Source organism: Babylonia areolata, chromosome 26, assembly GCF_041734735.1.
Source record: "Babylonia areolata isolate BAREFJ2019XMU chromosome 26, ASM4173473v1, whole genome shotgun sequence".
Classification (NCBI taxonomy): domain Eukaryota; kingdom Metazoa; phylum Mollusca; class Gastropoda; order Neogastropoda; family Buccinidae; genus Babylonia; species Babylonia areolata.
In genome coordinates, this window is record NC_134901.1 from 10,316,686 (window position 1) to 10,343,892 (window position 27,207).

Below are 27,207 nucleotides of genomic sequence, written 5' to 3' on the forward strand. Positions count from 1 at the left end.
TACACAGACATCAACTCGGTTATCAAGATTCTAAATGTTTATTCAAACATAACATTGAATGGTCCTAAGAGTGAGAAAAAGAAAGTAGATAAAATCATTTCTCTGGCTCTCCCAAACCACAACAAACATGTTTCAATGCAGAAGATGCATTCAATATACACTGTTTTTAACCGAACCAACACACAGCCGATGGTTAATTAAAAAAAACAAAAACTCACATACAAACTAGACACACATGAATATAAACACATTGGCATAAAATCATCTCTAATGTTATCCCAGCCATACAAGTGTTTAAGGGCGCCGTTTCTTGGCATTTTATGTATATGTGCCTCAGCTTTGAAAAAAAGGACAAAAAAAGACAAAACCCAGTAAAAATGGCCAAGAAAAAATAAATCATTATCTGTTCCTTTCTTCTGGCAATTTGCTACTGGGTCTTGTGGATAAGTGATGATGGGCACAGAAAGCATAAAAAGTTTTGCATCAGACACACACATCTTACAAATCTTGCCTTAATTAGTTCCCCTCCAAAAATGTTGGAGGAGTGGTGGCTTAGTGGTTATGCACCCAACTGGACGTGAGAGTCCACAGGTTTGAGCCTGGCATAGACCTGGGGTTTTACTCCCACCTCCATTGGACCTTGAGTGGTGGTCTGGGTGCTGGTCTTTTGGAGGATATGATCAACCTAGGTCTCATCTTGGCATATATAAAAGAACCTATGGCAACAAGAAGAACTTTCCTTGGAAAAGTTTCACAGGAAAAAAAAAGCAGACACTCGATAAAAGAAAAAAAAAAAGTTGGTGCAAGACTATGACATGCTCTCCCTGGGAATAGCTTTATTACTATTGTTGCTTATGGTCCAACTGACCGCACATGACCATATCAGGACTGCCCAACTGCACCAATGTCCAACCGTGTCAAACACAAAACTGTCACATACACCGACCGCACATGACCATATCAGGACTGCCCAACTGCACCAATGTCCAACCGTGTCAAACGCAAAACTGTCAAATACAAACAAAAAAAAACCACATTAAGATAAACCTACAAAACACAGTTCATGACACATTATCCTGACTATTTAACTCATTTGGGCTAAGATTAGGCCTTGCTGAGGACATCAGCCATTCCTCTGAACTAGTGCCTGTCCCAGTGTTTAAATTCACTAATCGCCAGAGCTTAACAGCACAGATAGTACATCATAGACTGTGGAAAACAGAAAATAGTGTGAAGGCTTGCTTGAAAAAAGAAAGGGGAATGGGCTGGGATGGCAGAAAAAGCAGACAACAGTGAAGGAAGAAAAAAAGGCAGAAATAAAGAATGCAACAGAAAAGTGGAAATTTCTATCACAGAATTTCCAGAAAGCAGAGAGCTATTTATACTGAAAGACCCCTGGCATCCGACAGGGGGCTGGGTAGAGCTGCCTGAATTCTATGGAGAGAAATCTGCTGAGGCTGAAGTTTAACACAATACAACACAACAAAGCAAAACAACAAATAAGCTCTCCCATACTGCTTTTCAGTAATGACCACCAACCTTTCAGAATCGAAATTCGTAATGAAGGTTCAGAAAGGGGGGCTGGCTGAAGCATTTTTCATATTCAGACAGGCAAAATGTGAAGAAAACACCAGACGCACACAAAAATGATGAGATCAAAAGTGAGCTCTTCACAAGTGACTCTTCAGCTTTAACGTTTCTGCTGCGTTTCACTGATTTCTCATGCACAATGATAATATTCTGGCCACCAAGTGGCATTTTGAAGCTACATCAGCAAATTGTACAGACGGCATTACTGTCTGCTTGGTGAGACAGGTCGATGAAAGGAAACTGTTCCTTATACTGCAAAGAGAAGCACTGATGTACCTTTTTTTTCTTTCTTTTTTAAAATTTGCTGCCCGTATTGTTGAAGACTTTTTCATAAATGCTATTTGGTGAAAGCAAATTAGCACAACAGGCATGTCCTAAATATTTTCATGTGTACAAAACTAGCACATTGGTCGAGTTTTTCAAGATTTTTTTTTTTTTTTTTTTAATCCATAAAAAAAAAGTTGTTTTTTTTTTTTTTATTTCTAAGTTAGGAAATGGTATTTTTTTTAAATTGGGAATTACATCCATAAAAATTATGGACAATTTGTGTTGGTTGGCAGGTATATGTATTGCTCATCTTTCTATCTTCAGGTCCACAAAGGTGTGCTGCACCATGACTGGAAGTGTTTTTATTCTGCTGCCAAAGTCTTAGTGCCATATATATATATATATATATATATCTATATATATATATATCTGTCAACCACCATTATATTCAACTATCCACTATCATTGCATGAAATCAACTATCACATAATCTTTTGATTATCAAGTTTGTTGTTACCTTGGTTCATTAATCGTCTTATCAGATCAGTTATAAAAAGCCTTCCAAATTAATATGCTTGTTGGTTTGTTTGAACAAAAGCGAATTCAAACCAAAGGATCAACAGCCAATATACACAATAAAATAATATATGATTCGCTAATTATCACATCAAATCAACAACCCAATAATCTTCTCAATTTCAGCACGTTGCTTAAGTTGTAACTGCCTTACTCACAGTGTCATCTTCTTATGGACTTGTGTGAAACTTGGGTACAAAGATATCGTTGCATCACGCTCTTGCAATATTTCAGAACTGCACTGGCTCCCAGGTATTCAACCCATCACTATCAAAAACATCAGTGCAGTTAACACTCTGATACATCTGTGGGTAAAAACTGTATGATGCTTCCTTTAGAGAAGAAAACTGAGTCCATTCTAACTACTGGCACCAGTGCAAACAGATCATTAAATCTCTTCTACTTCTACTTGTGCTAAGTGTATTCTTTTACAATCTGATACAGGTTTCCAGAAAAGCATATTGATATTGCCTCTAAAGAAAGCCCATGAAATTTCAGCTTTCTGGTTAAATCATGCTTTAAAAAAAAAATCAGAAAAACCAGCACCTTCTTTGACCTCTGATAAGCCTGTTACTTAAAACTTTTTAAAAAGAAAAAGAAAACAAAAAATAAAGAAAAGAAAAACAAACAGTAAATGCCCTTAACTTGAAATGGCTGTAAAACATGTCTGACAGTTTTCACACTGTCTTGCAATATCAACAATAATGCAAATGAGCTCAATGTGATACCAAAGTCATAAAAACATGACTTTTCAAGATATGTACATACATTCATTCACAAACTCAATAACATGAATGTCTTTACAGTTATTCTTTTCTTTTTTTAATTTTCATTTATCTATTTTTTTAAATATAACATTTCAAACTCTTTGCTGTGTGATTCAAACAACTCGCACACATGCACTGGAATAAGAAAAACATTTTCTGCACATGTAAAATTGTGTGCACGCACACATGCACATGCACACACGCAATCCTTCACACATTCTTTGACACACACATTTGAACAAAGTTTACATAGCTGCAAACAAAACCTCACGTCCAGAACAATACGGTGGGACGTGGAGAGAACAATCAACTTTTTTCCTTTCACCTCTTACAAGCCCGCACACATTCCCAAACCTATCACACATTTAAAAAAGTGAGTCACTCCACAGAAAACAACTTTAGACATGCAGAATGTCCACTACACTTGCCCTTTGGGTGAGTGAAACAGTCTATACGTCTAAGCCAACTTTTCTCTCCTTCACTGCTATCAGGATGCTGAGTGTGAAAGAATCCTTTGAGTGAAGTTCGAATTTAGTTGTGTTGGAACAGCGTTTCCAGGAAGAGGACAGTGACTTTTCTTTACAATCCTGCACAGCAATGAGGGTCTGAAAGAAGTCAAGTTGTCACACTGGAAGAGGATGAAAGAGCTAATCATTCTACCTGAACAGCAAGACGGGTCCAGGTTGAGAGAGTTTACATTTCATTGAAGTCTTCTTTGAACTAAAATCCTTTCCTTCTGGCTTTAAATCTTCTGGCCCAGAGCTAAATCTTCAAAGTTGGGGTAAAATTAAAAAACCTTCTCCTCTCCCTGGGGTTGTGGTCTTTGTTAATCAAACCATTTCCTGAAGAAAGGTGTGGAAAGAGTTCTTCAATCATAACAGTTTCAGATTTGAAAACTCTCTCTCTTTCTCACTCCCCCCATGACCCCCTCCACCTGCCCACCCCACTTTGGGTGAAATAAAACCCTCCTCCCGTTCCTTGGTGGGAGGAGGGATGGGGGGAGGGGAGGGGGGGGCTTTGACCTCTCTCTCTTTTTAAGATCGATCTACTCTTAAAACCTCCTCCTCCTGCTTTGGGCTCATGGTCTTTTATTTTGATTTTATCCTGCAGGAAAGGGTGGAAAACGAGATCTTCAATCATAACAGATTCAGATTTGATAACACTCTCAGCCTCTTAGTGCTTTTGGATAAAGTAAGTAAGACCTCGGGTGGAAAAAAGAGATCTTCAATCGTAACAGTTTCAGATTTGATAACACTCTCAGTCTCTTAGTGCTTTTGGATGAAGTAAGTAAGACCTCGGGTGGAAAAAGAGATCTTCAATCATAACAGTTTCAGATTTGACAGCACTCTCAGTCTCTTAGTGCTTTTGTATGCAGTAAGACAGGCCTCCTCTTCCTCCTCTTGTGGGGGTGGTCACAGTGTTAAATTAGATCTTTTCCTGCAGGAAGGGGTAAGTAAGCAAGACCTCCTCTTCCTCCTCTTGTGGGTGGTCAGGGTGTCTGATCAGATCTTTTCCTGCAGGAAGGGGTGGCTAAGGGCCTGACTGATGCTGAGCCTCTTGGAGGGGTCCAACATAAGCAGCTTGTCCAGCAGGTCCTTCAGCTGGGTCACCTTGCGCAGCTGGTCCTCGGGCAGCCGCTGGTACCCGATGAGGTCCGCCAGCAGGTCCTTGGTGGGGTGCAGGCTGCTCAGCACCGTCACCTTCTCCTGCACAAACACACATTGCACAATACTTCATCGTCATCTCAGTGAGAGAGCTTCAAAACCAAAAGCTGCACCCTGGGAAGTCATTCCAGACTAGAACTGTGAGGTGCCTGCTGGCAATTAATGTTATCATATATATACATGAAATTTAACCAAGACTTACTTTACGGAAAATGAAGACACCTGGGCTTCGATTTATTATCTAATCTCTTAATATATATATAATGTAAAGCTATGATTGTGTTAAGGTTAGTTTTTTGTTGTTGTTTTTTTTAATCCCCTGGCAGAAAACTGACAGAACGGTTAGCATCAGAGACATGTCCTTGGTTTGTGTGCAAGAATTTGGCCCCAAGGCAGAAAACAACCAACAGGGGTACACAAACATACTGCTACACCAGCCTCCTCCACCCGGACTGCCTTACCCGCTGGGTGACCTTGTCGACCTCGTGGTACATGAAGTTGTATGCCGCGTCAAAGTGCTGGTCCTTGAACATGCCCTTGCGGATCATCTTGTTGGGCATCTTGCCCTTCAGGTCCATCATGCACTTGAGCATGTCGTTGTTGGACTGCCCAGCAAACATGATGCGCCCCGTGTACAGCTCGTAGATGGTGCAGCCCACCGACCACAGGTCGATGGAGTGGTCGTAGCCCATCCCAATGACTGCAAACACAATGACAGGTGTTAGCGGTTAGCAGAAAAAGAAGTTTAGTGTGGCACCGCCATAGTGGCAAAGCGGTACATTCAAAGGAAATTTTTTTTCCTAAAATTATGTTTAACTAACACACTTACTGTGACCCACTGGTGCAGACTCCAGCAGGGGTCTGGATTTCTGTCCTAACCACTAGTCCGCTATGTGAAGAAACTGAAAGAAGCCGCGGCAAAGAGCCTCCCCTGGAAAGTTACCTCCCTAGCATCCTCTTTGTGACTGAAAAGTATACGTAATTAAATATCAATTTCAGTTTCAAGGTGTCAAGACATGTTGATGGCTGCAGATGCAAGTGTACACTAAGAACATGAATCGTCGTCTGCCATGTTGATGAGAAGCACAATTAAAGTCTGAGTAAAAATTCTGTGAGGATTAGGTGGTGGCTGTTTATTTTAAATTTTCATTTTATTCTAGTTTTTAACTTTAAACCCAGGCAGAACACAGTGCTGACAGAAACAATGTTTTATTTTTCCTCATTACTACAGACAGCCCAAATCAAAAACTTTTATAAACCTGGTTCTTTTTTTAAGGCCTTTAAAAAGGCATGTAATTTTTTTCATGAATTCTTTCAAAATGTGTATGAACCCTGTCCAGTCACTCACTGATCTCTGGAGCTCTGTAGAAACGACTGACAAGGTACGGGGTGATGTCATTCTCTGACACATGGGAGGCCGAACCAAAATCACACAGCTTCAGCATCAGTTTGGACTCATTGACCTGTGGACATACATACATACATGTACACACACACATATATATATATATGCATACACACACATACATGTACACACACATGTACATGCACACATACATACAGAAACACTTATAGATGTACACACACACACACACACACACACACACACACACACACAAACATACACCTGTAAATCTTTATGCTGAACTGCAAACCTTTCAACTGAGCCCCAAATCTTCAAACTGAGTAGCTAGTTTTCAAACACGCACGCACGCACGCACACACACACATACAAAATCTATAAATCTTTATACTGAACTGCAAACCTTTCAACTGAGCCCCGAACCTTTTAAACTGTGTAGCAAGTCTTCAAAATGAACTGCAAATCTTCATGCTGAACAGCAAACATACTGAACAGCCTGGCACAATACCTACAGAGACACGCCCCCTTGCCTGCCATAACGTGTGAAGAAGACTGTAGAGGAGGAGACCGAGGGAAGAATGCAGTACCAGTGAGGAGAAAAGGAAACAAAGAAAAAGCCAACAAAAGAAAGCCAGTCAAAGCATGTCCTCAGTAGCCCAGCCAACCACAAAGGGCCCACTTCCGGGTCAGAGCTGAACCGAAGAAATACTGGCAGAAGTAGCAGAGAAACTAAACAGTCAAGACTTTTAGAATAAACTGAAGAAAGCAACAACAACAAACAAAAAACAAAAAAAAGCAGCAGATCTGAAGAAAGTGAAGTCTGGGAAACAAATACCTGTAGGATATGACACAGAACAAAAGGACGCAAAACACATGACAAAAGACACACACATGCAAGAGAACAAACGACATGACAAAAGACACACACACATGCAAGAATACAAACCAGATGACAAAAGACACACAAATGCAAGAGTACAAACCAGATGACAAAAGACACACAAATGCAAGAGTACAAACCAGATGACAAAAGACACACAAATGCAAGAGTACAAACCAGATGACAAAAGACACACACATGCAAGAGTACAAGCCACATGACAAAATACACATACATGCAAGAGTACATTCTTCTTCTTCTTCTTCTGCGTTCGCTCGCATGTATACGAGTGGGCTTTTACGTGCATCACCGTTTTTACCCCGCCATGTAGGCAGTCATACTCCACTTTCGGGGGTGTGCATGCTGGGTATGTTCTTGCTTCCATAACCCACCGAACGCTGACATGGATTACAGGATCTTTAACGTGCGTATTTGATCTTCTGCATGCGTTTACACACGAAGGGGGTTCAGGCACTAGCAGGTCTGCACATATGTTGACCTGGGAGATCGTAAAAATCTCCACCCTTTACCCACCAGGCACCGTCACAATGATTCGAACCCAGGTCCCTCAGATTGAAAGTCAAACGCTTTAACCACTCGGCTATTGCGCCCGTCATGCAAGAGTACAAACCACATGACAAAAGACACACACACATGCAAGAGTACAAACCACATGACAAAAGACACACACCTGCAAGAGTACAAACCAGATGACAAAATACACACACTTGCAAGAGTACAAACCAGATGACAAAATACACACACTTGCAAGAGTACAAACCAGATGACAGAAGACACACACCTGCAAGAGTACAAACCAGATGACGAAATACACACACTTGCAAGAGTACAAACCAGATGACAGAAGACACACACCTGCAAGAGTACAAACCAGATGACAGAAGACACACACCTGCAAGAGTACAAACCAGATGACAAAATACACACACTTGCAAGAGTACAAACCAGATGACAGAAGACACACACCTGCAAGAGTACAAACCAGATGACGAAATACACACACTTGCAAGAGTACAAACCAGATGACGAAATACACACACTTGCAAGGGCACAATCAGCACAGATCCAGTAACAGACAAAAACAAACACAACCAAACACATGAATCACTGCACACTATAAGAAAAGATGGGTGAACGTGGAGAAAAGTTGCTCCACAGACATGCATGCAACAGAAGCGACACACACACACACACAAACACACACACAATCAATCAATCAATGAAAGGATGAACTCAATTTAGTCCAGCCGTCCCTGATGACAAACATCTCTATTTCCCTTTAAAATAAAACAAAACCAAAAAAAAAATGACGACGATGACTCACCAAAATGTTGTCCGGCTTGATGTCGGCATGGAGGATGCTGCAGCGTTTCATCAGCTTGAGAGCCAGCAGCAGCTGCTGTGTGTAGGAGCGGACAGCCTTGATGTGCAGCCCTATGTCCTTGCCGTACTTCTTCAGCACCTCTCGCAGGTTCATGCTGCCCACAACACAACAATGGTACTGCTGAGCCTTCAGCACACATGCCTTCCCCGGATTCTGACGATCAGTACCACAGCTGTGCCTTCAGCACACATGCCTTCCCCGGATTCTGACAATCAGTACCACAGCTGAGCCTTCAGCACACATGCCTTCCCCAGTCTGACAATCAGTACCACAGCTGTGCCTTCAGCACACATGCCTTCCCCAGTCTGACAATCAGTACCACAGCTGAGCCTTCAGCACACATGCCTTCCCCAGTCTGACAATTAGTACCACAGCTGTGCCTTCAGCACACATGCCTTCCCCAGTCTGACAATCAGTACCACAGCTGAGCCTTCAGCACACATGCCTTCCCCAGTCTGACAATCAGTACCACAGCTGAGCCTTCAGCACACATGCCTTCCCCAGTCTGACAATCAGTACCACAGCTGAGCCTTCAGCACACATGCCTTCCCCGGATTCTGACAATCAGTACCACAGCTGAGCCTTCAGCACACATGCCTTCCCCAGATTCTGACAATCAGTACCACAGCTGTGCCTTCAGCACACATGCCTTCCCCGGATTCTGACAATCAGTACCACAGCTGAGCCTTCAGCACACATGCCTTCCCCGGATTCTGACAATCAGTACCACAGCTGAGTATTCCTCACCCAAAATAAACCACAACTACAGCCTCCAAAAATCCAGAACATACCAAAATAATCAACATTTGCTCACAGCCATAAAACAGCACATATATAAACAAAACAAACAAAACAACAAGAAAAAAACACTGTCACACATAAACACCGAATGACCACTGAAACAGTAACTTACTTTATATATACACTATGAACAAGATGGAAAGTATGTGCATCTAAGCTGCCAATGTGACTGTCTTTAGAAAGGAGCCACTCACATTTTTTTTTTCAAAGAACAACCACATATTTTTCTTATTTTCATAGTGTGGTGACATTCTTGTTCCTTTCTGGATCAACAATGGAAAAACTGGGATGATAGGCATGTCTGCTTTAGTGGCTGGCACCAGATCTGCCTACCTAACACTTTTACTTGAGTACTGGATGACAAAACTGTGTGTACTTAAGTATCAAATGAAAAATTGTGAACTCACATTACCTCCATAATTACACATGCAATCATAAGAAGTTGTGCCATTTTCTAAATCTTCCCTCAGTCTGATTTCAGACAATAGTCTAAAACGTCTCATGCCTACTGCCTATGAAACACACCACCTTCAGGTAACAGTACCAACCTGAGAGACTCGAACACCAGACACAAATGATTTTTGTGGAAGAAGTGACGATACAAGCGCAGACAGTGGAAACGATCATCAGGGTCGGAGTCATTCAGCTTTCGGAGAAACTCCAGTTCCTTCAGACCTGTTTTGTGCCTGCAACACCATCACCACAACATCATCAACCACTGTCACAAAGGTCCATCAACATCATCAAAAAATTCATTAACAGAAAACAAACTTTTTTTTGCAGATCTATAGAGATGCTGAGCTGATTAGTGCCAGACAGTCCTTACTCTTAGCCACACTCACTTACATCCGAACTATTTACATGTATAACTTTTTTATATGTCAAACTTTTAACCTATTCCAATCCATTCCGTGATTTTACTGCTAATTTACTTCATAACAAAAGTAGCTAGCACATGTTGAACGATTCCATAGTGATTGACTTTTCCAGCAAAATGGCTGACAAACAAATCATTTATCAAATCACTGGAATGCTCATCATGATAATGCAATATTCAATTCAGTCCCCTTTTCAGACTATTGATACACACTAAACAAGCTGATGGTGTAGTTAGTATTATTCTGTGTGTTCTGTCCTGAATATCTCTTTCTTTCAACTGTGATAAAGAAATAAAATGTCATGCCATCTTAAAACCAAAAATTAACCAAACTCTAATCCAGCAACAAAATGGGAGCAACCAAAGCAAATTTGCAACAGATCTGAAGGCTAAGCGAAATAAACCATTCACAATCCTGAAATACGGTTTGACCCAGAACAATTACACGTTGAAAGAGTTAACTTTCTTTTATGTTTACTTCAATCCAAATTTGGTGTCAACGGACAAAGAATTCCCAAAGAAAATTAATTTGATAAAGTTAACAACACACACATACAGCCAAATCAGGGTTATGATATAGACTCACTTCCTTTACACATGTGAGCCAAAAGCATGTGGCTCTGTGCAATTTCATAAGGAAAATGTAACTGGGTTAAAAAAAAAAAAAACAGAAAAAGATTTTTACTTTTTATTTTTTGTTCAGCTGAAATTGCCAGATGACTAGTTCTACTACTAGCATAATTATCGCTGGCTCAGTTGCCAAAGCTGTTGTTGCATATTTCACCAACACACACACACACACACACACACACACTATAACACACACACACGCCCAGCTCACGCTACATCTAAACCAACAACCCTCGTCCAACCCTCCAAAACACCATTCTCTCACATCATCTCATTGTTGCGGATGATCTTGATGGCCACATCCTGATTGCCGCGGGCAGAGTCCCTGGCCCGCACGACGTTGCTGAACACACCCTGCCCTGTGTAGCCGTACACCGTGTACCGCTTCTCCAACAGCTCTCCAATCCTCACACCTGTACAACACATCACACATTGGTATCAACAACAACAACAATAATAATAATAACACATCCCTCCTGCTGTCTCACTATGCACACCTGACAATTGCACTTTGACTAAAGGTCCCATACTCTTTTACGGCCACCGGGACAGTGATTTAATATCCACTGTGTAAAGAGCTCCACATAGGTAGGCAGCGCCCAATTCTATCCTTCCACCATTTTAAACTTCCTCTATGGACGTCAGGTGCCCACTCACACCTGGGTGGAGTGAGGAAAATCAGAGTAAAGTGCCCTTCCCAAGGACACAACACCAGGCTGAAATGGGGGCTTCGAACCCTGATCACTGCTGAACACAGGACCAGGTTTCCAACACCTGATTCTGCCATGATGTCTCCACAGTGCACTGCTGTCTGTTAATTAAAACTGATCGTTTCTCACACAAAGAAATATGCTTGCTTTTATAGGTTGTCAGTTAATGTTAAAGGCGATGAGGTGGCCTCATGCGGGCACATCCACCTAGGAAGAGAAAGAATCTGAAGGGCCAAACCCCACTCTCTGCAGAATTTTCATCCCCTCCACTAGGCCTTGAGTGGTAGACTGCATGCTATTCATCTGGATGAGATGATAAACAGAGGTCCTGTGAGCACATGTAAAAGCATCCACAAGAACAAAATGGTTATCCCTGGCAAAATTTGGCAGGAAAATCCATTTGGATGGAAAAGACACTCACAGACAGGAACACAGGAAAAAAATCATATGGGTGGCACGGTCACTGTGGCAATGCACCCACTGTGCAGTCGATATTTCAAACCAAAAAAGTGTGTTTTGACAGTTTCAGTTTCAGTAGCTCAAGGAGGCGTCACTGCGTTCGGACAAATCCATATATGCTACACCACATCTGCCAAGCAGATGCCTGACCAGCAGCGTAACCCAACGCGCTTAGTCAGGCCTTGACAAAAAAATACAATCAATACAATGCATCATGCCGTCATACCTCACTACTCAACAAGTGCGCTTCTGTCTGTTCAAACTGATGATTTCTCACAGAGGAATACACTTTGAGGTTTCATTTCCATCTGTGGTTATACTACTTTTAGCAGTGGTTCAGAGGTCATCGCATAATCAATAATCAGGCTGGTTTCATGACAGCTAAAACATTGTTTGTAAATGGCAACTGCATTGCAGGGAATCTTAATCAATTTCTCAGTTTCTCAATTAGTCTAATTTGATGACTTGTGGGGGGATGTTCATGTACACAGATAAAATGTCTTGTTCTGTACAAGGTGAATTATGGTGATGTTGTGAAAAGTGAAGGTTGATATGAAACATAGCATTAAAAACATGGGTTTACTCATATAAAATCATACAATATAAAGTACAAAAACCAAGAAGATGACAGTACGTACGGTAGTATCCCTCCGCATCGTCCCAGTTGTCAGTGAGGTTGGGGTTCTCTGTCACACCCGTCATCACTCGCTTCAATGTGGGACTCTGATCACATATGACATAGTCCTTCATGATTATTTTCACACTGCATAGTCCCATTACAAATAATCTTCATATTCACACACGGCATTATCTTTCACGAATATCCTTACACAGCACAGTCCCATTACAAATAATCTTCATATTCACACACGGCATTATCTTTCACAAATATCCTTACACAGCATAGTCCCATTACAAATAATCTCAAGTTCACACATGGCATATCTTTTGTAGTTTCATGAAAACTCTCACAGACTTAATCCCATTACAAATATTCTCAGGTTCACACACAGTAAACTGTACAGTCCATGAATATTCTAGCATGGCATAATCCAGTCAGAAACACTCACTAATACTTACTAATACTCCTTCATGAATATTCTAACATGGTATAATAATCCCATTAGAAATATTCTCAAGTTAACACACAACATAGTTCTTCATAAATATAGTCTCACATGCAGAGTTCACAAAAGTTTCTCATTACAAGATCTAAAAACTTTTTTTTTTTTAAACCAAAAAACAAAAAACTTAAAACCATCACCAAAGGTAAAAAAAACAAAATTAATCGTGTCAGGAATCATATGAAAGGCATGATATTTTAAGAGCTAACTTATGCCCCACAGACGAGAACTTGTCAAGGGCTTGGATTTGGGAAACAGGGCCCAATTCTCTCCTTCAACCATTTTAAGCTTCCTCAACTGAAATCAGGTACCCATTCACACCTGGGTGGAGTGAGGAAATCAGAGTAAAGTGCCTTGACATCATGAGGAGATCAGAGTAAAGTGCCTTGACATCATGAGGAGATCAGAGTAAAGTGCCTTGACATCATGAGGAAATCAGAGCAAAGTGCCTTGACATCATGAGGAAATCAGAGTAAAGTGCCTTGACATCGTGAGGAAGTCAGAGCAAAGTGCCTTGACATCATGAGGAAATCAGAGTAAAGTGCCTTGACATCATGAGGAGATCAGAGTAAAGTGCCTTGACATCGTGAGTAGAACAGAGTAAAGTACCTTGACATCATGAGGAGATCAGAGTAAAGTACCTTGACATCATGAGGAGATCAGAGTAAAGTGCCTTGACATCATGAGGAGATCAGAGTAAAGTGCCTTGACATCATGAGGAAATCAGAGTAAAGTGCCTTGACATCATGAGGAGATCAGAGTAAAGTGCCTGGACATCATGAGGAAATCAGATTAAAGTGCCTTGACATCATGAGGAAATCAGAGTGAAGTGCCTTGACATCATGAGGAAATCAGAGTAAAGTGCCTTGACATCATGAGGAGATCAGAGTAAAGTGCCTTGATATCAAGCTGAAGCAGGGCCTCCATCCTCGACCACTGGTGAACACAGGTTCAAAAGTCTAATGCCAAACTGACTCCACCACACCACCTACTTGCAAGTCCCAAAACTAAAACCCAATTAACAAATAAGAACAATATAACAACAACAAAAAAAGAAGTGCATTTACTACTTGACTACTGCCATCTCATCTTCTTTTCCCTGCTCCACCCCAGTGATCTGGCTCTGACAGACCAGACCTGGTCATGGAAGCATACTGATACTCACATTGTAGTTTTCAGCAAACATGTCATCGTTCTCAGCAAAAATATCCAGTCCTTTCTTGGACCTATTGGCGTTCTCTGCCTCATCCGCTTTCTTTTCTGCAACACACAGCAACAACAGTCAATCACATCTGTGACGCAACTTCCTGCACTGTGACAACTTCCTGCACTCAGTGGAGTGGTGGCACGGTGGCCTGGTGGTAACACGTCCACCTAGAAGCGAGAGAATCTGAGCATGCAGGATAAAATCCCATGCTCACCAGTATTTTCCTTCCCTTCCACTGGACCTCAGTGGTGGTCTTGAAGCCAGTCGTTCAGAGATGATATAATGAGACGATAAACCTAGGTCACGTGTGTAGCATGCACTTAGCGCACAAAAAAGATCCCACAGCAAGAAAAGGGTTGTCCATGGCAAATATTTTCAGAAAAATCTGTTTTTATAGGAAAACAACTACACTTGTAAACAGAAAAAGGACACAGAAAAGAAAAGAAGAAAAAAAAAAAAAAGCACTATAGTGAAGCCCTCTCCTTAAGGAGGGCAGCCCAAAGCCCACACCAAGAAATCTGCTGTGACAAAAAGTAACACAATACAATAAAAAAGGGTGGATCATTTCAAAAGGATGGATCGGGCCAGGCGCTCAGTTTGATTCTCACATTACGCACAATCGCACACAGCTTTCACTGCTGAAGTACACACTTTGCCACTTTTTTATTCTTCTTCTTTTTCGGGGTTTTTTTTTTTTTTTTTTTTTTTTTTTTTTTTTGCTGTCCCAATATCTGCACCATCCCACCCACACCGCTCATTCCAGGCCTGCCATACACAGTCAAACCAAGGTTCATCTTCTCAGTCCCAGTGCCAGCAGTCCATGTTAGGCTGCCAGGAGACCACACACCAGAGGAGACGCTGCACTGCTGCTGAGTCACTTTGGTCTTAAGTTGTGCCTGTTCTGATTTTACACTCAGAGCTTGGTCTCCAACCAAGGCTATGCACTATATAAGTATTCATATCGTCATATGTGATCATGATTGTGTGTGCAAGTGTGTCTTTGTGTATATATAATGATGTATGTATGTGTGTGTTTGTGTGTGCCTTTGTGCATACATGATAATTACATGCATGTGTGTTTGTGTTTATGTGTGCATACGTGATTGCATGTGCGTTTGCATGTCCGCATGTGTGTGCGTTCGTGCGTGCGGGTGTGTGTGTTCATGCTTGATTTTTATGTGTATACACAAGGTTTAGTGTTTGTGTAAGCACACATGTGTCTGTGTGTTTGTGTCTGTGTGTGTGCTTGTGCATGTGCATGTGCATGCTTGACTTTTTTTTTTTTTTATCAGTTTCATATTGACAGATTTGTACTCTACTGTAGATCTAATTTTCTAGATGTCTTTTCACTTATGCAAACTGTCTAATTATGTGCATAGTGTTTTGGTTTTGTTTTCTTTTGTATTTTCAGCTGATGAGGCTGAGGGCAGTGTGATACATCCACCAATAATTCTAAAGAAGGACATCTGTGACACCTGAAACACCTGAAGAGCCCGAGCCCCCCACCCCTCCCCCCTCACCCATCATTCGCCCAACTGGTCACAGTGAACAGAAACAGGAGTTCTTGTTTACGAAGATCAGGGGGTTTGTTTGCCCAGAGAAGAAAGGTCTGGTCTGTCCTTAGCCCGTCAGCCTCAAATCTTCAAAGGCCACCCCATCCCAAAATCTGCCGCCTTCCCCCCGGTCTGCTAAAACTATCCACCAGCCAGGCCACACCACCCTCCGACAGGACTCGGGGCTTACCAAGAAAAACAAAAGAGGACTTGGAGTATAAAAAATAATTGACTGAATTGTGACCCTGGCTACAAGGGTGTGGATAAAACTGGTGAATACTATTAATATGTTGTTTCGTGTGCCTGTTGTGTCACCTGCCTGTCTTCAATAACAGTGTTATACAGGCGAACTTAAGTGACACAAATATACCACAAATATACGGGAAAGGAAATTTTCTTCCTAAAATTACGTTTAATTAACATACTTACCATGACCCACTAAAACTAACTCTCTAACTCATGCAGATCAAAGTTCATGCATTCTTGTACTTTTTCAGAAAAATTGGGGAGCGATTCTGACTTACAGCTGTTTTTCTACGTTTCTTTGTGGAATTGAGAAAATGCAAAATGTTGCCCATTCGGTTTTCATGCTTGGGCCCAGCCAGCATGCCTCTGAAAATATTTATTTTAATCAAACAGCAATGATTTGGTGACAATGAGTGAATTTCCAAAGTTCTCTGAGTCAGAGAACTTTGGAAATTCACTCAAGTGAGTCATTCTTGACATTTTGGTACCAGTTAATTGCTGGGGAAAATTCATTATTAAAATATTACAGCCATGCAAATGTTCCCTAACTTTAAACTGGAACGTCAGAGATCACCTGGAGACTCAAATGCATGTATCTCATAAACTAATAAAGATAACAGAATTCTGTTGTTTTTTGTTGTTTTTCTCTCTACTTTCAGATAAAACTGTTATCTCATTTTGTGAATATTTACCATTATCCATGATTTATATGTGCACCACTGCACATCTATATCTTTCTATATATCTTAACTACCTATACCAATATACATCTATAGATATATAGATATATATATAGATATAGATATATATATATTGATATAGATATACACACACATATACCATTTCACATAACAATGAGTGTGAAGGACAAAGAACAAAATTTATTCAGTTACAAATTGGCGGGGTGTGGGTTTGCTTTATGGGGGTGTCGGGGATGGAAATAAGGAATGTTTTTTTTCTGACCCATTAATTTTGAAAATTACCCCAATGATTTTTTTTTTAATGCACCAGTCAAATGACCCACGGTGTCCTGAACCAAACGTAAAAACTCTGTATTATCACATTATCATATCACCAAAATATTCAACAGAATAATATCTGCACTGATCTCCCGTTTCATACAATAACAGCATCACTGTATTCTTATGACACACAACAACAAAGAGTACCTGCACTCTTCTCCTGCTTCATGGCCTGTAGACGTTTCTCGTTCATGGAGCTCTCGAAGTCCACCGAGTTCTCCTCCGACTGTTCCACTGCGGCCGCCCTGTCTGCTATCACGTCACTGTCGTCCGAGGAACTGCTGCTGTCACTGTCACTGTCACTGTCGTACGTCCTCGACCGACTCCGCCTCTCCTTCTCTCCCCTGCTGCTGCCATACTGATGCTGCTGCTGTTGCTCAGAGTCTGTTTTCTCTTGGTGAGAGGGGGGGTACTGGTCTGGTTCCGGTCTGCTGGGCGGTGGTGGCTGCTGTGTGGTGGGGGTGCTGGTGGAGGAGGTGGTGGTGAGCTGTTGTTCGCCTCCATTCTGGTTCCCTGCTTGTTGTGTCGTCGTCACTGGGTCTGGTGACATGCTGTACAGCTGTTCGTCTTCCGCTGTCAGTGCCACGGGGGAGGGTTTGGCTGCCGCTTTGTTTTCCAAACTCTGCCCATAATGATAATAATCACCATCATAATAATGATAATAATAGTAATTATTTATAATATCAATCGTAATTAGAGTAGATCTATATAGTGCTATTAAACCTGTCAAAACATGTCAGATACAATGCACATAAGATCACACACACATACACACAAGCTCACACACACACACACACACACACACACACACACAAACACAACACACACACGTTTCAACAGTCACTCACACAATCTGAAACATATGAACAATAAAAACACATCAAAAACACACAAACAACTCCCCACCCCCACCCCCACACACGCACACACACATGCCCAAGCTAAAAGAGTTCAGCAGTGTGCACATACATAGAAATTTCCAAGCATAAAACTGAGGAGTCAAGATAAACTTGAAAGACTACAAAAACCAGTAAACAGTCAGACAGTCACAATAGGTTACCTGCAAAAGAGCCTGTCGTTGCTGCCTACGCTTTTCAATGATGGCGTCTTCATCCTCATCGTCGTCAGGAACCTCAATATCAAGTCTGAAACATCAACCACCATTCTAGAAACCATGCTCAGGATTCCATCAAGTCTGAGCAAAACAAAATTCAATAACTTTTCCAAAACCCTGCACTATATTTTCCAAGTCCCAGACACAAATTCACACAAAACTATGCAGAAACACATATGTTGCACAATAAAAAGGTGGGAAAATGAAATGATAAATATTTTTCAAAATCAGTAAAGATGCAAAGAAATCTGTAATGAAAAGCTGAGAAAATGAATAAACAAAAAACAGAAAAGCATTTTTTTTTTAAACCAATAGACATAGAAAAGACATTTGTAAACAAACATCAATTACAATCAAGTCCTTGACTGTTGAACCTCAGTGAAATGAGAACACGGTGGCAAAAGTTTGAAAGGCAGCTTACTGAGCTTTGTGTTCATATAACAGTATAATTAATCACTGAACAAAAGTAATGCAATCCCAAGATGATGAAGTCCAAATGTGGAATGCTGAATGACATCCTGACTTGTAAACTGTGTCATAAATATCAAGGAGGTAACAGCCCTTCACTAACAAGGAGGTAACAGCCTTTCACTAACAAGGAGGTAACAGCCTTTCACTAACAAGCATACAGATCAACAGCAGTCAAGGAGCTCCATTTTTGCTGCCACAGGTGACTTTAGATGACAAGACAGTTCACCAACAGAGGCAATTTTAGTCAATACTGAGGGCCATGTTAAACAGACTGTTTTTCACTTTGTAACAAAACCTGACAGCTGTAACCAACATTGCCACACAAGAGGAAAATGACCAACCTTCCAGCCTTGACTGAGCTTGAAGTGAACGAGTACACGGTGTTGTTTTTATACAAACCAAGTTGTGTGACTGAGAGCGTTGAGTCTAAAATTTCTGGTGCATGGGCGCGTTTTTCACACAGAAACTTGGCGGTGAAAAAGTTAAACAAACCATACCCAGGTTATAAAACACGAATTAGAAAGGGAGCATACAGCAACAAAACTGACATAACACAATCTATCCCAACAAACAACCAACATTCAAATGGATACACACGACACATCATGAATTCTTCTCCCAGTTCCATATTCTTACTCTTCCTCAGACGATTCATGCTGAACGACCTTCATGCCCTCCGACAAACTGCCCTTGAACTTGTCCTCTGGCCGTTCTCTGGAGGAGTGACGTCTGCGATCTCTGTCTTTTGATCGGTCGTAGTTTCGGTCTGACTGCCAGTCTCTTCGACGATCTGAGTCACGGGGATCATACCGTTGTCTTCCTCCTCTGTCAATGACATAGCGCATACCGTTATAGACCAGGTATAATTCAGTTCAATTCAAATGACTTCACAGTCTGCTTCAAACAATGAAAACAGAAAAATTTTCTTTTGGTGCATTTAAATGCTTTTCAAAATTCAACAGATAAATAAGTGGCATATATAAAATAAAAGGTGAACTTGTATCCCTCCTCGATTACTATGTACATAAAAATCATCAGATAAAAAATATAACATTTAGGTAAGAAAACTGTTTCATTTAAGAAACAAGTGAAATTTAGATATAAATGAATAAAAGTACACCCTTCTTTCAGTACTATGCACATGTATATCAATCATCGATTGTATAAAAGGAAAACATCCAGGTTCAGAAAAATACAGCTTTCTAGGACACCAACAGCTGGAAAGTCTGCAGAACACAGCACAACACCAAGACTGTATGTGTCAATCATAAGGGAGCCTGAAAAAGAGAAGTTGTAAATTTTCTGGACATTTTTACTCTTGTTTTCATTGCATTTCTTAACTTGCTGCACCACACACACACACACACACACACACACATGTGCATGCGCATGCACACACATTCACGGAGGTCAAAAACATCAAAATCTGAGTCTCCCATACCAGTGTGAAAAGATGCCAGTCACGATCCTATGAAAATGAAAATGAAATTACAATATGCAAGAGTGGACTCCTCAAGAAAAGTGCAATTTTGACTCATTTCACTGGCAAGAACACCTCCCCAACCCACAGCTGTGAACATCTCACTCACCAACCTCAGATTTTCTGAAATTATGCAAGAATCCCCAAACAAACCACCTCACGTTTCCAACAGCAAAGGCTCAATGATGCCAAGAGAAAGAATTTCTCCTCAGATAAGCTGAACAGTCTAAACTACAAGCCTTACATTACACTTTCAGAGCTTTGGACAACTGACAGTGACTCAAGTCTTTTTTTCTTTGTATTTCTGGGCTGCAAATCCCATGTTCACTTGATCTGAAAGTGGGTTTTTCATTATGAATAACCATTTTTACTCTGCCACTTGCTACACTGACATCCATGTAGCGAGTGATGCTTCATTTATAGGGGTGTGCATGCTGAGTATGTTCATGTTTCCATAACCCACCCATCACTGACATGAATTATCATGTGGTCTTTAACGTTGGTAACCTTTTTCATGTGTACACACACGAAGCGGAAGGGGATTAAGGCACTAGCAGGTCATCACACATGTTAAGCTGGATGATCGGAAAAAAAAAAATCCCTGCCTTCAACCCATCAGATGCAAATTCCAGGAATGATCCCAGGACCCACAAATAAGGAAGAAGCCAGTCTGTCTCGTCTTCCACAAAATCAACGGGTTACGTCACCCCCTAAGAATGTCTGAGTTACAGCTGACGTCACAACAAGAAGCCTACCTCCTTGGTGATGGTGGAGATCGACGTCGTTGTCTGTCCGCCATGTCTCCACCAGGGCGCCCTCTAGGGGGAGACATCTGACCGCCCCGATCCCGCTCCCTCCTGTCCCTGTACTCATTCCCTCCCCCATAGTCACGACCCCGGCCTCGGCCATAGTCTCTCGACATATCACTGTTGCGGCCGCCTCGCTCATTGCCATAATCCATCAAGTGCCTGTCTCTCTGCTCACTGGCGTGGTTCTGGGGCGGTGACTGGTCTCTGTTTCGGGTGGAGGTGGAACGTCGGTGATCGCCAGATGGTTCTCGTTGGCCGTGAGATCGGTCCTTGTGGAAGGAAGACTCTTCTTTGGCGGAGCGGGACGGGGGTGGTCTTTCCGACCTTGAGCTGCCTCGGTCTGCTTTCTCTTTCTCCTTCTCTTTCCTGGATGAGCGTTCCTTTCTGCACAGCACATACAGCACAAATGTTCTACACAAACACCAAGTTATACAAACATCAAGTGGTAATAACAACTAACTGTGCAAATGAAATTTGGTGACATTATAAAAACAATAAAAACAAACTTATAAAAAAGAAAAAGAATAAACAAGCTTATCAAAACAATGATAAAAAAAAATGTTCTTTTGTTCAATCTGCATTTCACTTAAGCTGATGGGTATCAGTCAGTGGAGGACAAGAGCAAGGTTATGCATCTGGTAGATTCTTTGTCGTTGATGCTCACACTACCCCAATACTCAGGGCCTGCTTCAAACACAGCGTTCCCACAGATGTGACCAAACAATTCTCAGTCCCTGCTTTTTCCACACCTTTTCCAGACCAGACTGAATATTTTCCATACCAACCAAAGCCAAAATGAATATATAAAAAAAAAAAAAAAATCATCTGCTACACTGCTGACAAATCAAACTGACACTTTGACAGATACCCTGATATCAATGTTCCATTTTCATAACTTTTTCAATATTGTTTGTTGTTGTTTTGTTGTTGTTTTGTTGTTGTTGTATGTTGATATTGTTTTTCAATGCTTTAAGTTCACTTTTGACTGGTACTGGTTAAAGATTTTGTAAAAATCAAAATGCTTTACCAAACCCTCATGGGCAAATATATTTTTCAAATACTTTTCCAACCCTGGAAATGGTTCTTTCATTTTCATGGAATTTTTTTTTTCCAGATTCATGATTCTGTACAAACTCTGTGCACAGTTGACCTAGGTTTGACATTATTCTGGAAAAAAAGTGATACAAGATATAACCTTCTGAATTTAAACTATAAATTAATCAATTTCATGTCTGAAAAAATTACCTATGGATCACTCTTTATCAGTCTTTAGTAGAGCTTTTTTCTAATGAATAGTACTATTAGTGGTATCAAAATCTGAAAATGTTATAGCTGGCACATAATGGTAATCTACAAATAAATTAAATCACATTACAGCTGTTGTTTCAGCTCTAAATATTGCTTTTGGTGTCAATCAGAGTTTGATTCGGTCTCCTTTTCAGCATCTTATTATCAGCAAGAAATGTACTTATATTTTTTCTATGCCAGTTTTTATTTGAAGTCTTAGGGTGGGTTTTTTTTGTGTGTATGTTTGTTTTTTTTTTCTTTCTTTTACAGAAATCATCAACAGTACAGTTTATAGCAAGTGATGAACATCTTCATGTACCATGCAAACTCAGTCACTTTGAATCTTTTTAACCAGAGAAAGTAAGGGCTAATCTAGACATTTCTACATAACTCAATACATAACTGTTACCATCACGATCATCCTGACCAGTGTGCAAACTGACCCTGTAGATAACTACAGGACATCAAATGCCTGAAATTAGACACAAAAGTGACAGCAAGTGTATATTTATATAAGCAGAATTTTACACTGTTAGATAGGCACTATTAATCAAAACAAAACTGTCTGTGATCCTAGACGTTCAAGCAAGCAACAAGGTATCTGTTAAAAAAACAAAACAAAACAAACAAAAAAACTCACAATAACATAAATTAAATTGTTCCTATTGTTTCAAACTAATTAAATTCAAACTGAAAAGAACTGTACACAATGTGTATTCTACCTCGGAACCAGATTACAATGAAAATGAAATGCACCGGAGCACAGCAGAAACTCTTTATGCCATGGAACTCGATTCAGAATTAGTTGAATTCCACTGACATTATATGATCACAGTTCTCCATCAAACCTAGCACTAACCTAGTAACAGATTTTAAATTAACAACTAGATTTACCTGCATTAACAGACTGTGGTATCTGAAGGTTAATCTGTTCATCTTACATTTGAATTCCTCAACCCTCCATAAATGTGGTTAATCTTTTTTTTAATATAAAGTAAGTTTCTTGCAAGCATACACTTCAGTCAGTATCTGAAACGAAAATTTCAGTGAAAAAACCCTACCTGAATGAATCACATTTTGAATTAATATTACTCATCAACTAAAACGATAATGTAACAAAAACTAACAGAAGAAAATCTTACATTGTATCCAATTTTATGTCAACAAATTAAAAAAAACGGGGGGAAAAATCATGAAGTACGAACATAAATTATACTAAAGTAAAAGTATAACTATAATACTGTTAATCAAAAAAAAAATGTTTTTATCAGAATATGCAAAATATTTTACCCCTCAATCTCAGGCAAAAAACAATACCAAAAATGTTTTAACAACAATCTTCAAATTATTAAATAAACTGACATACAGATGTGTAGTATATAAAAGTTTTTAAAAACTAAAAGTGATCATTGATAATCTGATTTTTATACTTTTTTTTAGCATGAACATTTTTGACAAAATTGTCTGTAGATGAAAATGACACATGAAAGAAAATTACGAACTTGTTGGGACTCTTTCTGCTGCTTTTGTCTGCCTTCTTGTGTTTCTTGCGGTCACCGTCTCGCCCTGCCCATCCCTTCTCCTCTTTCTTTGGTGGTGCCACCTCCACCCCCACGCCTGGCATGGGGCCCTCCGTCAGCTCTTCAATGATCTCAATGTCAGGGCTGTTGTCTTTTGCCTTGGCTATCACCACCTCCTCTTCCTCCACATTGATCTGCTCGTTCACCCTCTCTGTTAACACCACTGTTCGATAGTTCCTGGCATCAAACTCATCATCGACGTCAATGACCTCTTCAGAACGGTCACTACGGTACCCCTGAGGCTGCTCCAAACTCCTGCTCCTGCGACGTTTCTTGGCAGCCGGGCGAGTGACACGAGAAGGGAGGGTCTTCTGGATGCCGTCCAGAATTTCGCGAGCACGACGCAGCTGCTCCTGGTGCACATCATGCTCAATCTCTCCTTCTTCTTCTGACTCCGAACCATAGTCCTCCGCGATCAGACTGATAGCATTCAGAGCTGACCCTTCAGCATTGCCACCGTTAAGCTCCGCTCGCAGGCGAGCTCTTGTTTCCTCTAATCTGTCTAGCTCTTCTTCCTCTTTTGTTTTGGGTCTCTTGGCCGGAGCTGCTCCCTCGTCAGCATCAGCGAGTTCTCGCTTATGATGTTTCTTCTTCTTGTGTTTGTGGGACTTGTCCTTGCTGCTTTTGCCAGCACCACTGCTGCTGTGTTTATGCTTGTGCTTTCGTTTGTGTTTCTTCTTGTCCTTCTTGGACGAGCCTGATCCACTCTCATCTGACTCGATACTGGAAAAAAAAAATCAAAGCACAAATATCAATTATCTGATTCTTCTGAGTGGGTCAATATATACAGGGTTGTTGTTGTTGTTGGGTTTTTTTGTTGTTTTTTTTACATCATAAACAATAAAAATGTTTGCAAAGATGAAATATAATGACTAATTTGAAATGAATTAATCATTCATATTTTTCTTTTTCTTTTTTTTTCTTTTTTTTTAATGAACTGAATAAATAACCTAAAAACCAACAAAGTAATAACATAAAAACTATTCCATTTTCAATTTTTGTAAATTATACTTTGAATGGCTTCAACAGCACATTTATAAATTAAATCACTTTCCATGATCCTACATCTTGCTCAACCTGTTCACTTTTATAATGCTCTAATTTCTAAAGCTCTCTGTATTCTGACAGATCAGATATTTCTGAACATGTGGATGCTTTGAACAACAACAAAAAATGCAAACTGAAGATACAACTGTTGAACAGGAAAAGCATGCAAATAAACATTTACTGCTTTAGCCACAAGTGCACACACACACACACACACACACACACACACACACACACACACACACATGTAGAGCAAGAAAATCAGAGGCACTGAGTGATTAACTGAGTTTGTTATTGAGTAGACTGTTGTACAAATTTACTTTCACAATTCTGAGAAAATCTGAGATTTCGTACATATATGTATATCAAAATTACTGATATAATATAGTCAAACAACACAAATGCATGTATGATGTGTATTGATAGTGACAGTAATCGCAATATACATGCAAGAATGTCTGAATGTTCTGGCATTTTAATTTCAAAAGAAACCATTCTACTAGCATACACTATGCCTGATTAAACCTTTGAACAGTTCACTATATAATGATCCAAAAGCACATTATTGGACATTATCATGAGGGCAAAAGGCTTCTAGCCGATAGCCGAATATTTCTGTGATTCTATGACCACTCCATAAAAAAGATGGTAGGAAGCAACATTAATATTTCTGCTTTGATATGAGTATAATATACTGAAAGAAAAAAACCCAGTAAAACTAGCATTCAACTTCAAGCATGCATCACACCGTATGATTTCATAAGTTCAACGTCCAAGGAATGGACAGCCTAGTACTTGATGATCTCTGTGCGTCAAGCATCTGCTTTTTCTTCTTTTTATATATTTATTTATTTATCTATTTATCTTATAAGTTATAGAAGATGTGGTGAGTGTATATTGATCAATCCACATGCTCTGGGGCCTCATTGTTAGTGAAGCTGAAAAAGCCCTCCTTGTGGAAACCAACAGATTCCTATCCGTCCAACATGTATTCATTCACATCAACATGAAGACATTGCGCGCGCGCGCGCGCACACACACACACACACACACACACACACAATGATCAAAGATTAAACTTTCGAACGTTGACTTAACGAAGTATGAACCGAGACAACTGAAACTAGTTAGTGACAGTCGCACGTGGTATTGAGAACGACCCGCTTAGTTAAAAACAGTCTTTCCTCGATAAGCTGGTGTGTCTCATTTACAAACAAATTTAGATGCAAAAGTTAAATAAGAGATTCTGTTTTCTATTTTTTTCCTGAATACCTGATAATTCTTGCAGGAGGTTCTGGCCAAGCGTCAGCCATTTTGTTTTTCTGAGGCCGGAAGTTTACACTCACTCCAAATAAAGAACATGATATTTTAGAAAATCTTCCGAATGTTGATTGACATGAGGATGACGACTTTCCAATGTCAAACAGAGGTATCATTCAAGAAATAAATAAAATAAGATAAAATAAAAGTCATAAATGGGTCACGTCATTCACATCTTCTTCTTCCTTCGTGGACTGCAACTCCCGGGTTCACTCGAGTGGGCTTTGACGTGTATGACCGTTCATTTTTTTCAGAACCGCGCCATGTAGGCAGCCATACTCCGTTTTCGAGGGTAACTTCACTGATTCACATGAATTGCATCTCAGACTGGGGATTCCACTTCAGACAGGAACATTCAACCTCACTGAGTGAGGATTTACGCGAACACGGCCTCAGTATCAGTACCTCTTTAGATGTCAACAAAGACAAAAATCGCGTCAGTCTGTCACTGGAGACAGTCCAGATCGAGCTTCTTGTCCCTGTCCCAGCCCCGAATATATTCGGCATGCATGCACCTGAAGATGGCACATAGGTAAACACGGACATCCCACTGGGATCACCACACCCAGTTATATATATCATCTGCGTCCAAACTGTGACCTGTACTGAGGTGTACCTGCCTTCAGTCAATGATGTTTTTGTTTGTTTGGGGGTTTTTCCCTCTCATTTTGTTTCAGTTATTTGCCTTCTGTGTATCTTTCTTTTTTCTTTTCAGTTCTCGAGTTCTTCTCTTTTCGGAGGGGGGGGGGGGGGGTCGATGGACTGAGGGGGGTGGGGGTGGGGGGTAAATTATTCGCTTTTTATCAGTGCTCGATACAAACATGCTGCACGCCCTCAAGACCCCAGCAGCACGATGGGCACCCTTGACACCGGTATCATGGCAAGCATTCCTTCAAGTCGAACTCCTCCCTGTATATCAGTCGATCAACTTCCGGTTAACTATCACTGACTCGGAAGG

The 27,207-nt window shown here is 40.6% G+C and overlaps 1 protein-coding gene across 2 annotated transcripts; it reads right to left on the reverse strand.

The window, feature by feature from the left end:
- Positions 1–26,262, reverse strand: LOC143300178 (uncharacterized). Of its 2 annotated transcripts, XR_013057627.1 has the most exons (15): positions 26,202–26,262; positions 23,805–24,605; positions 20,962–21,399; positions 19,363–19,551; positions 18,202–18,286; positions 17,289–17,763; positions 14,279–14,373; positions 12,628–12,712; positions 11,086–11,233; positions 9,862–9,999; positions 8,453–8,606; positions 6,213–6,327; positions 5,326–5,564; positions 4,495–4,906; positions 1–4,402 (listed from the first exon to the last, which is right to left on the reverse strand). XR_013057627.1 is itself a non-coding variant. In XM_076613736.1 (14 exons), the coding sequence occupies exons 1-14, from the start codon at positions 26,240–26,242 to the stop codon at positions 4,703–4,705; spliced, it is 3,207 nt and encodes a 1,068-aa protein (XP_076469851.1). In that variant the 5' UTR covers positions 26,243–26,262; the 3' UTR covers positions 1–4,702. The 2 variants fall into 2 exon arrangements, 1 of the variants encoding a protein (XP_076469851.1); XM_076613736.1 differs by having other exon boundaries at positions 1–4,906.
- Between the last annotated feature and the right edge of the window lie 945 nt (positions 26,263–27,207).

Excerpts from the sequence above, each read along its gene's own strand:
- LOC143300178 (XM_076613736.1), bottom strand. The coding sequence starts at position 26,242 with ATGGCTGACGCTTGGCCAGAACCTCCTGCAAGAATTATCAG. Across the intron at positions 18,287-19,362 it reads CATGAATCGTCTGAGGAAGA|ACTTGATATTGAGGTTCCTG; the intron begins GTAAGAATATGG and ends TTGATGTTTCAG. Across the intron at positions 4,907-5,325 it reads TCGACAAGGTCACCCAGCGG|GAGAAGGTGACGGTGCTGAG; the intron begins GTAAGGCAGTCC and ends GTGTTTGTGCAG.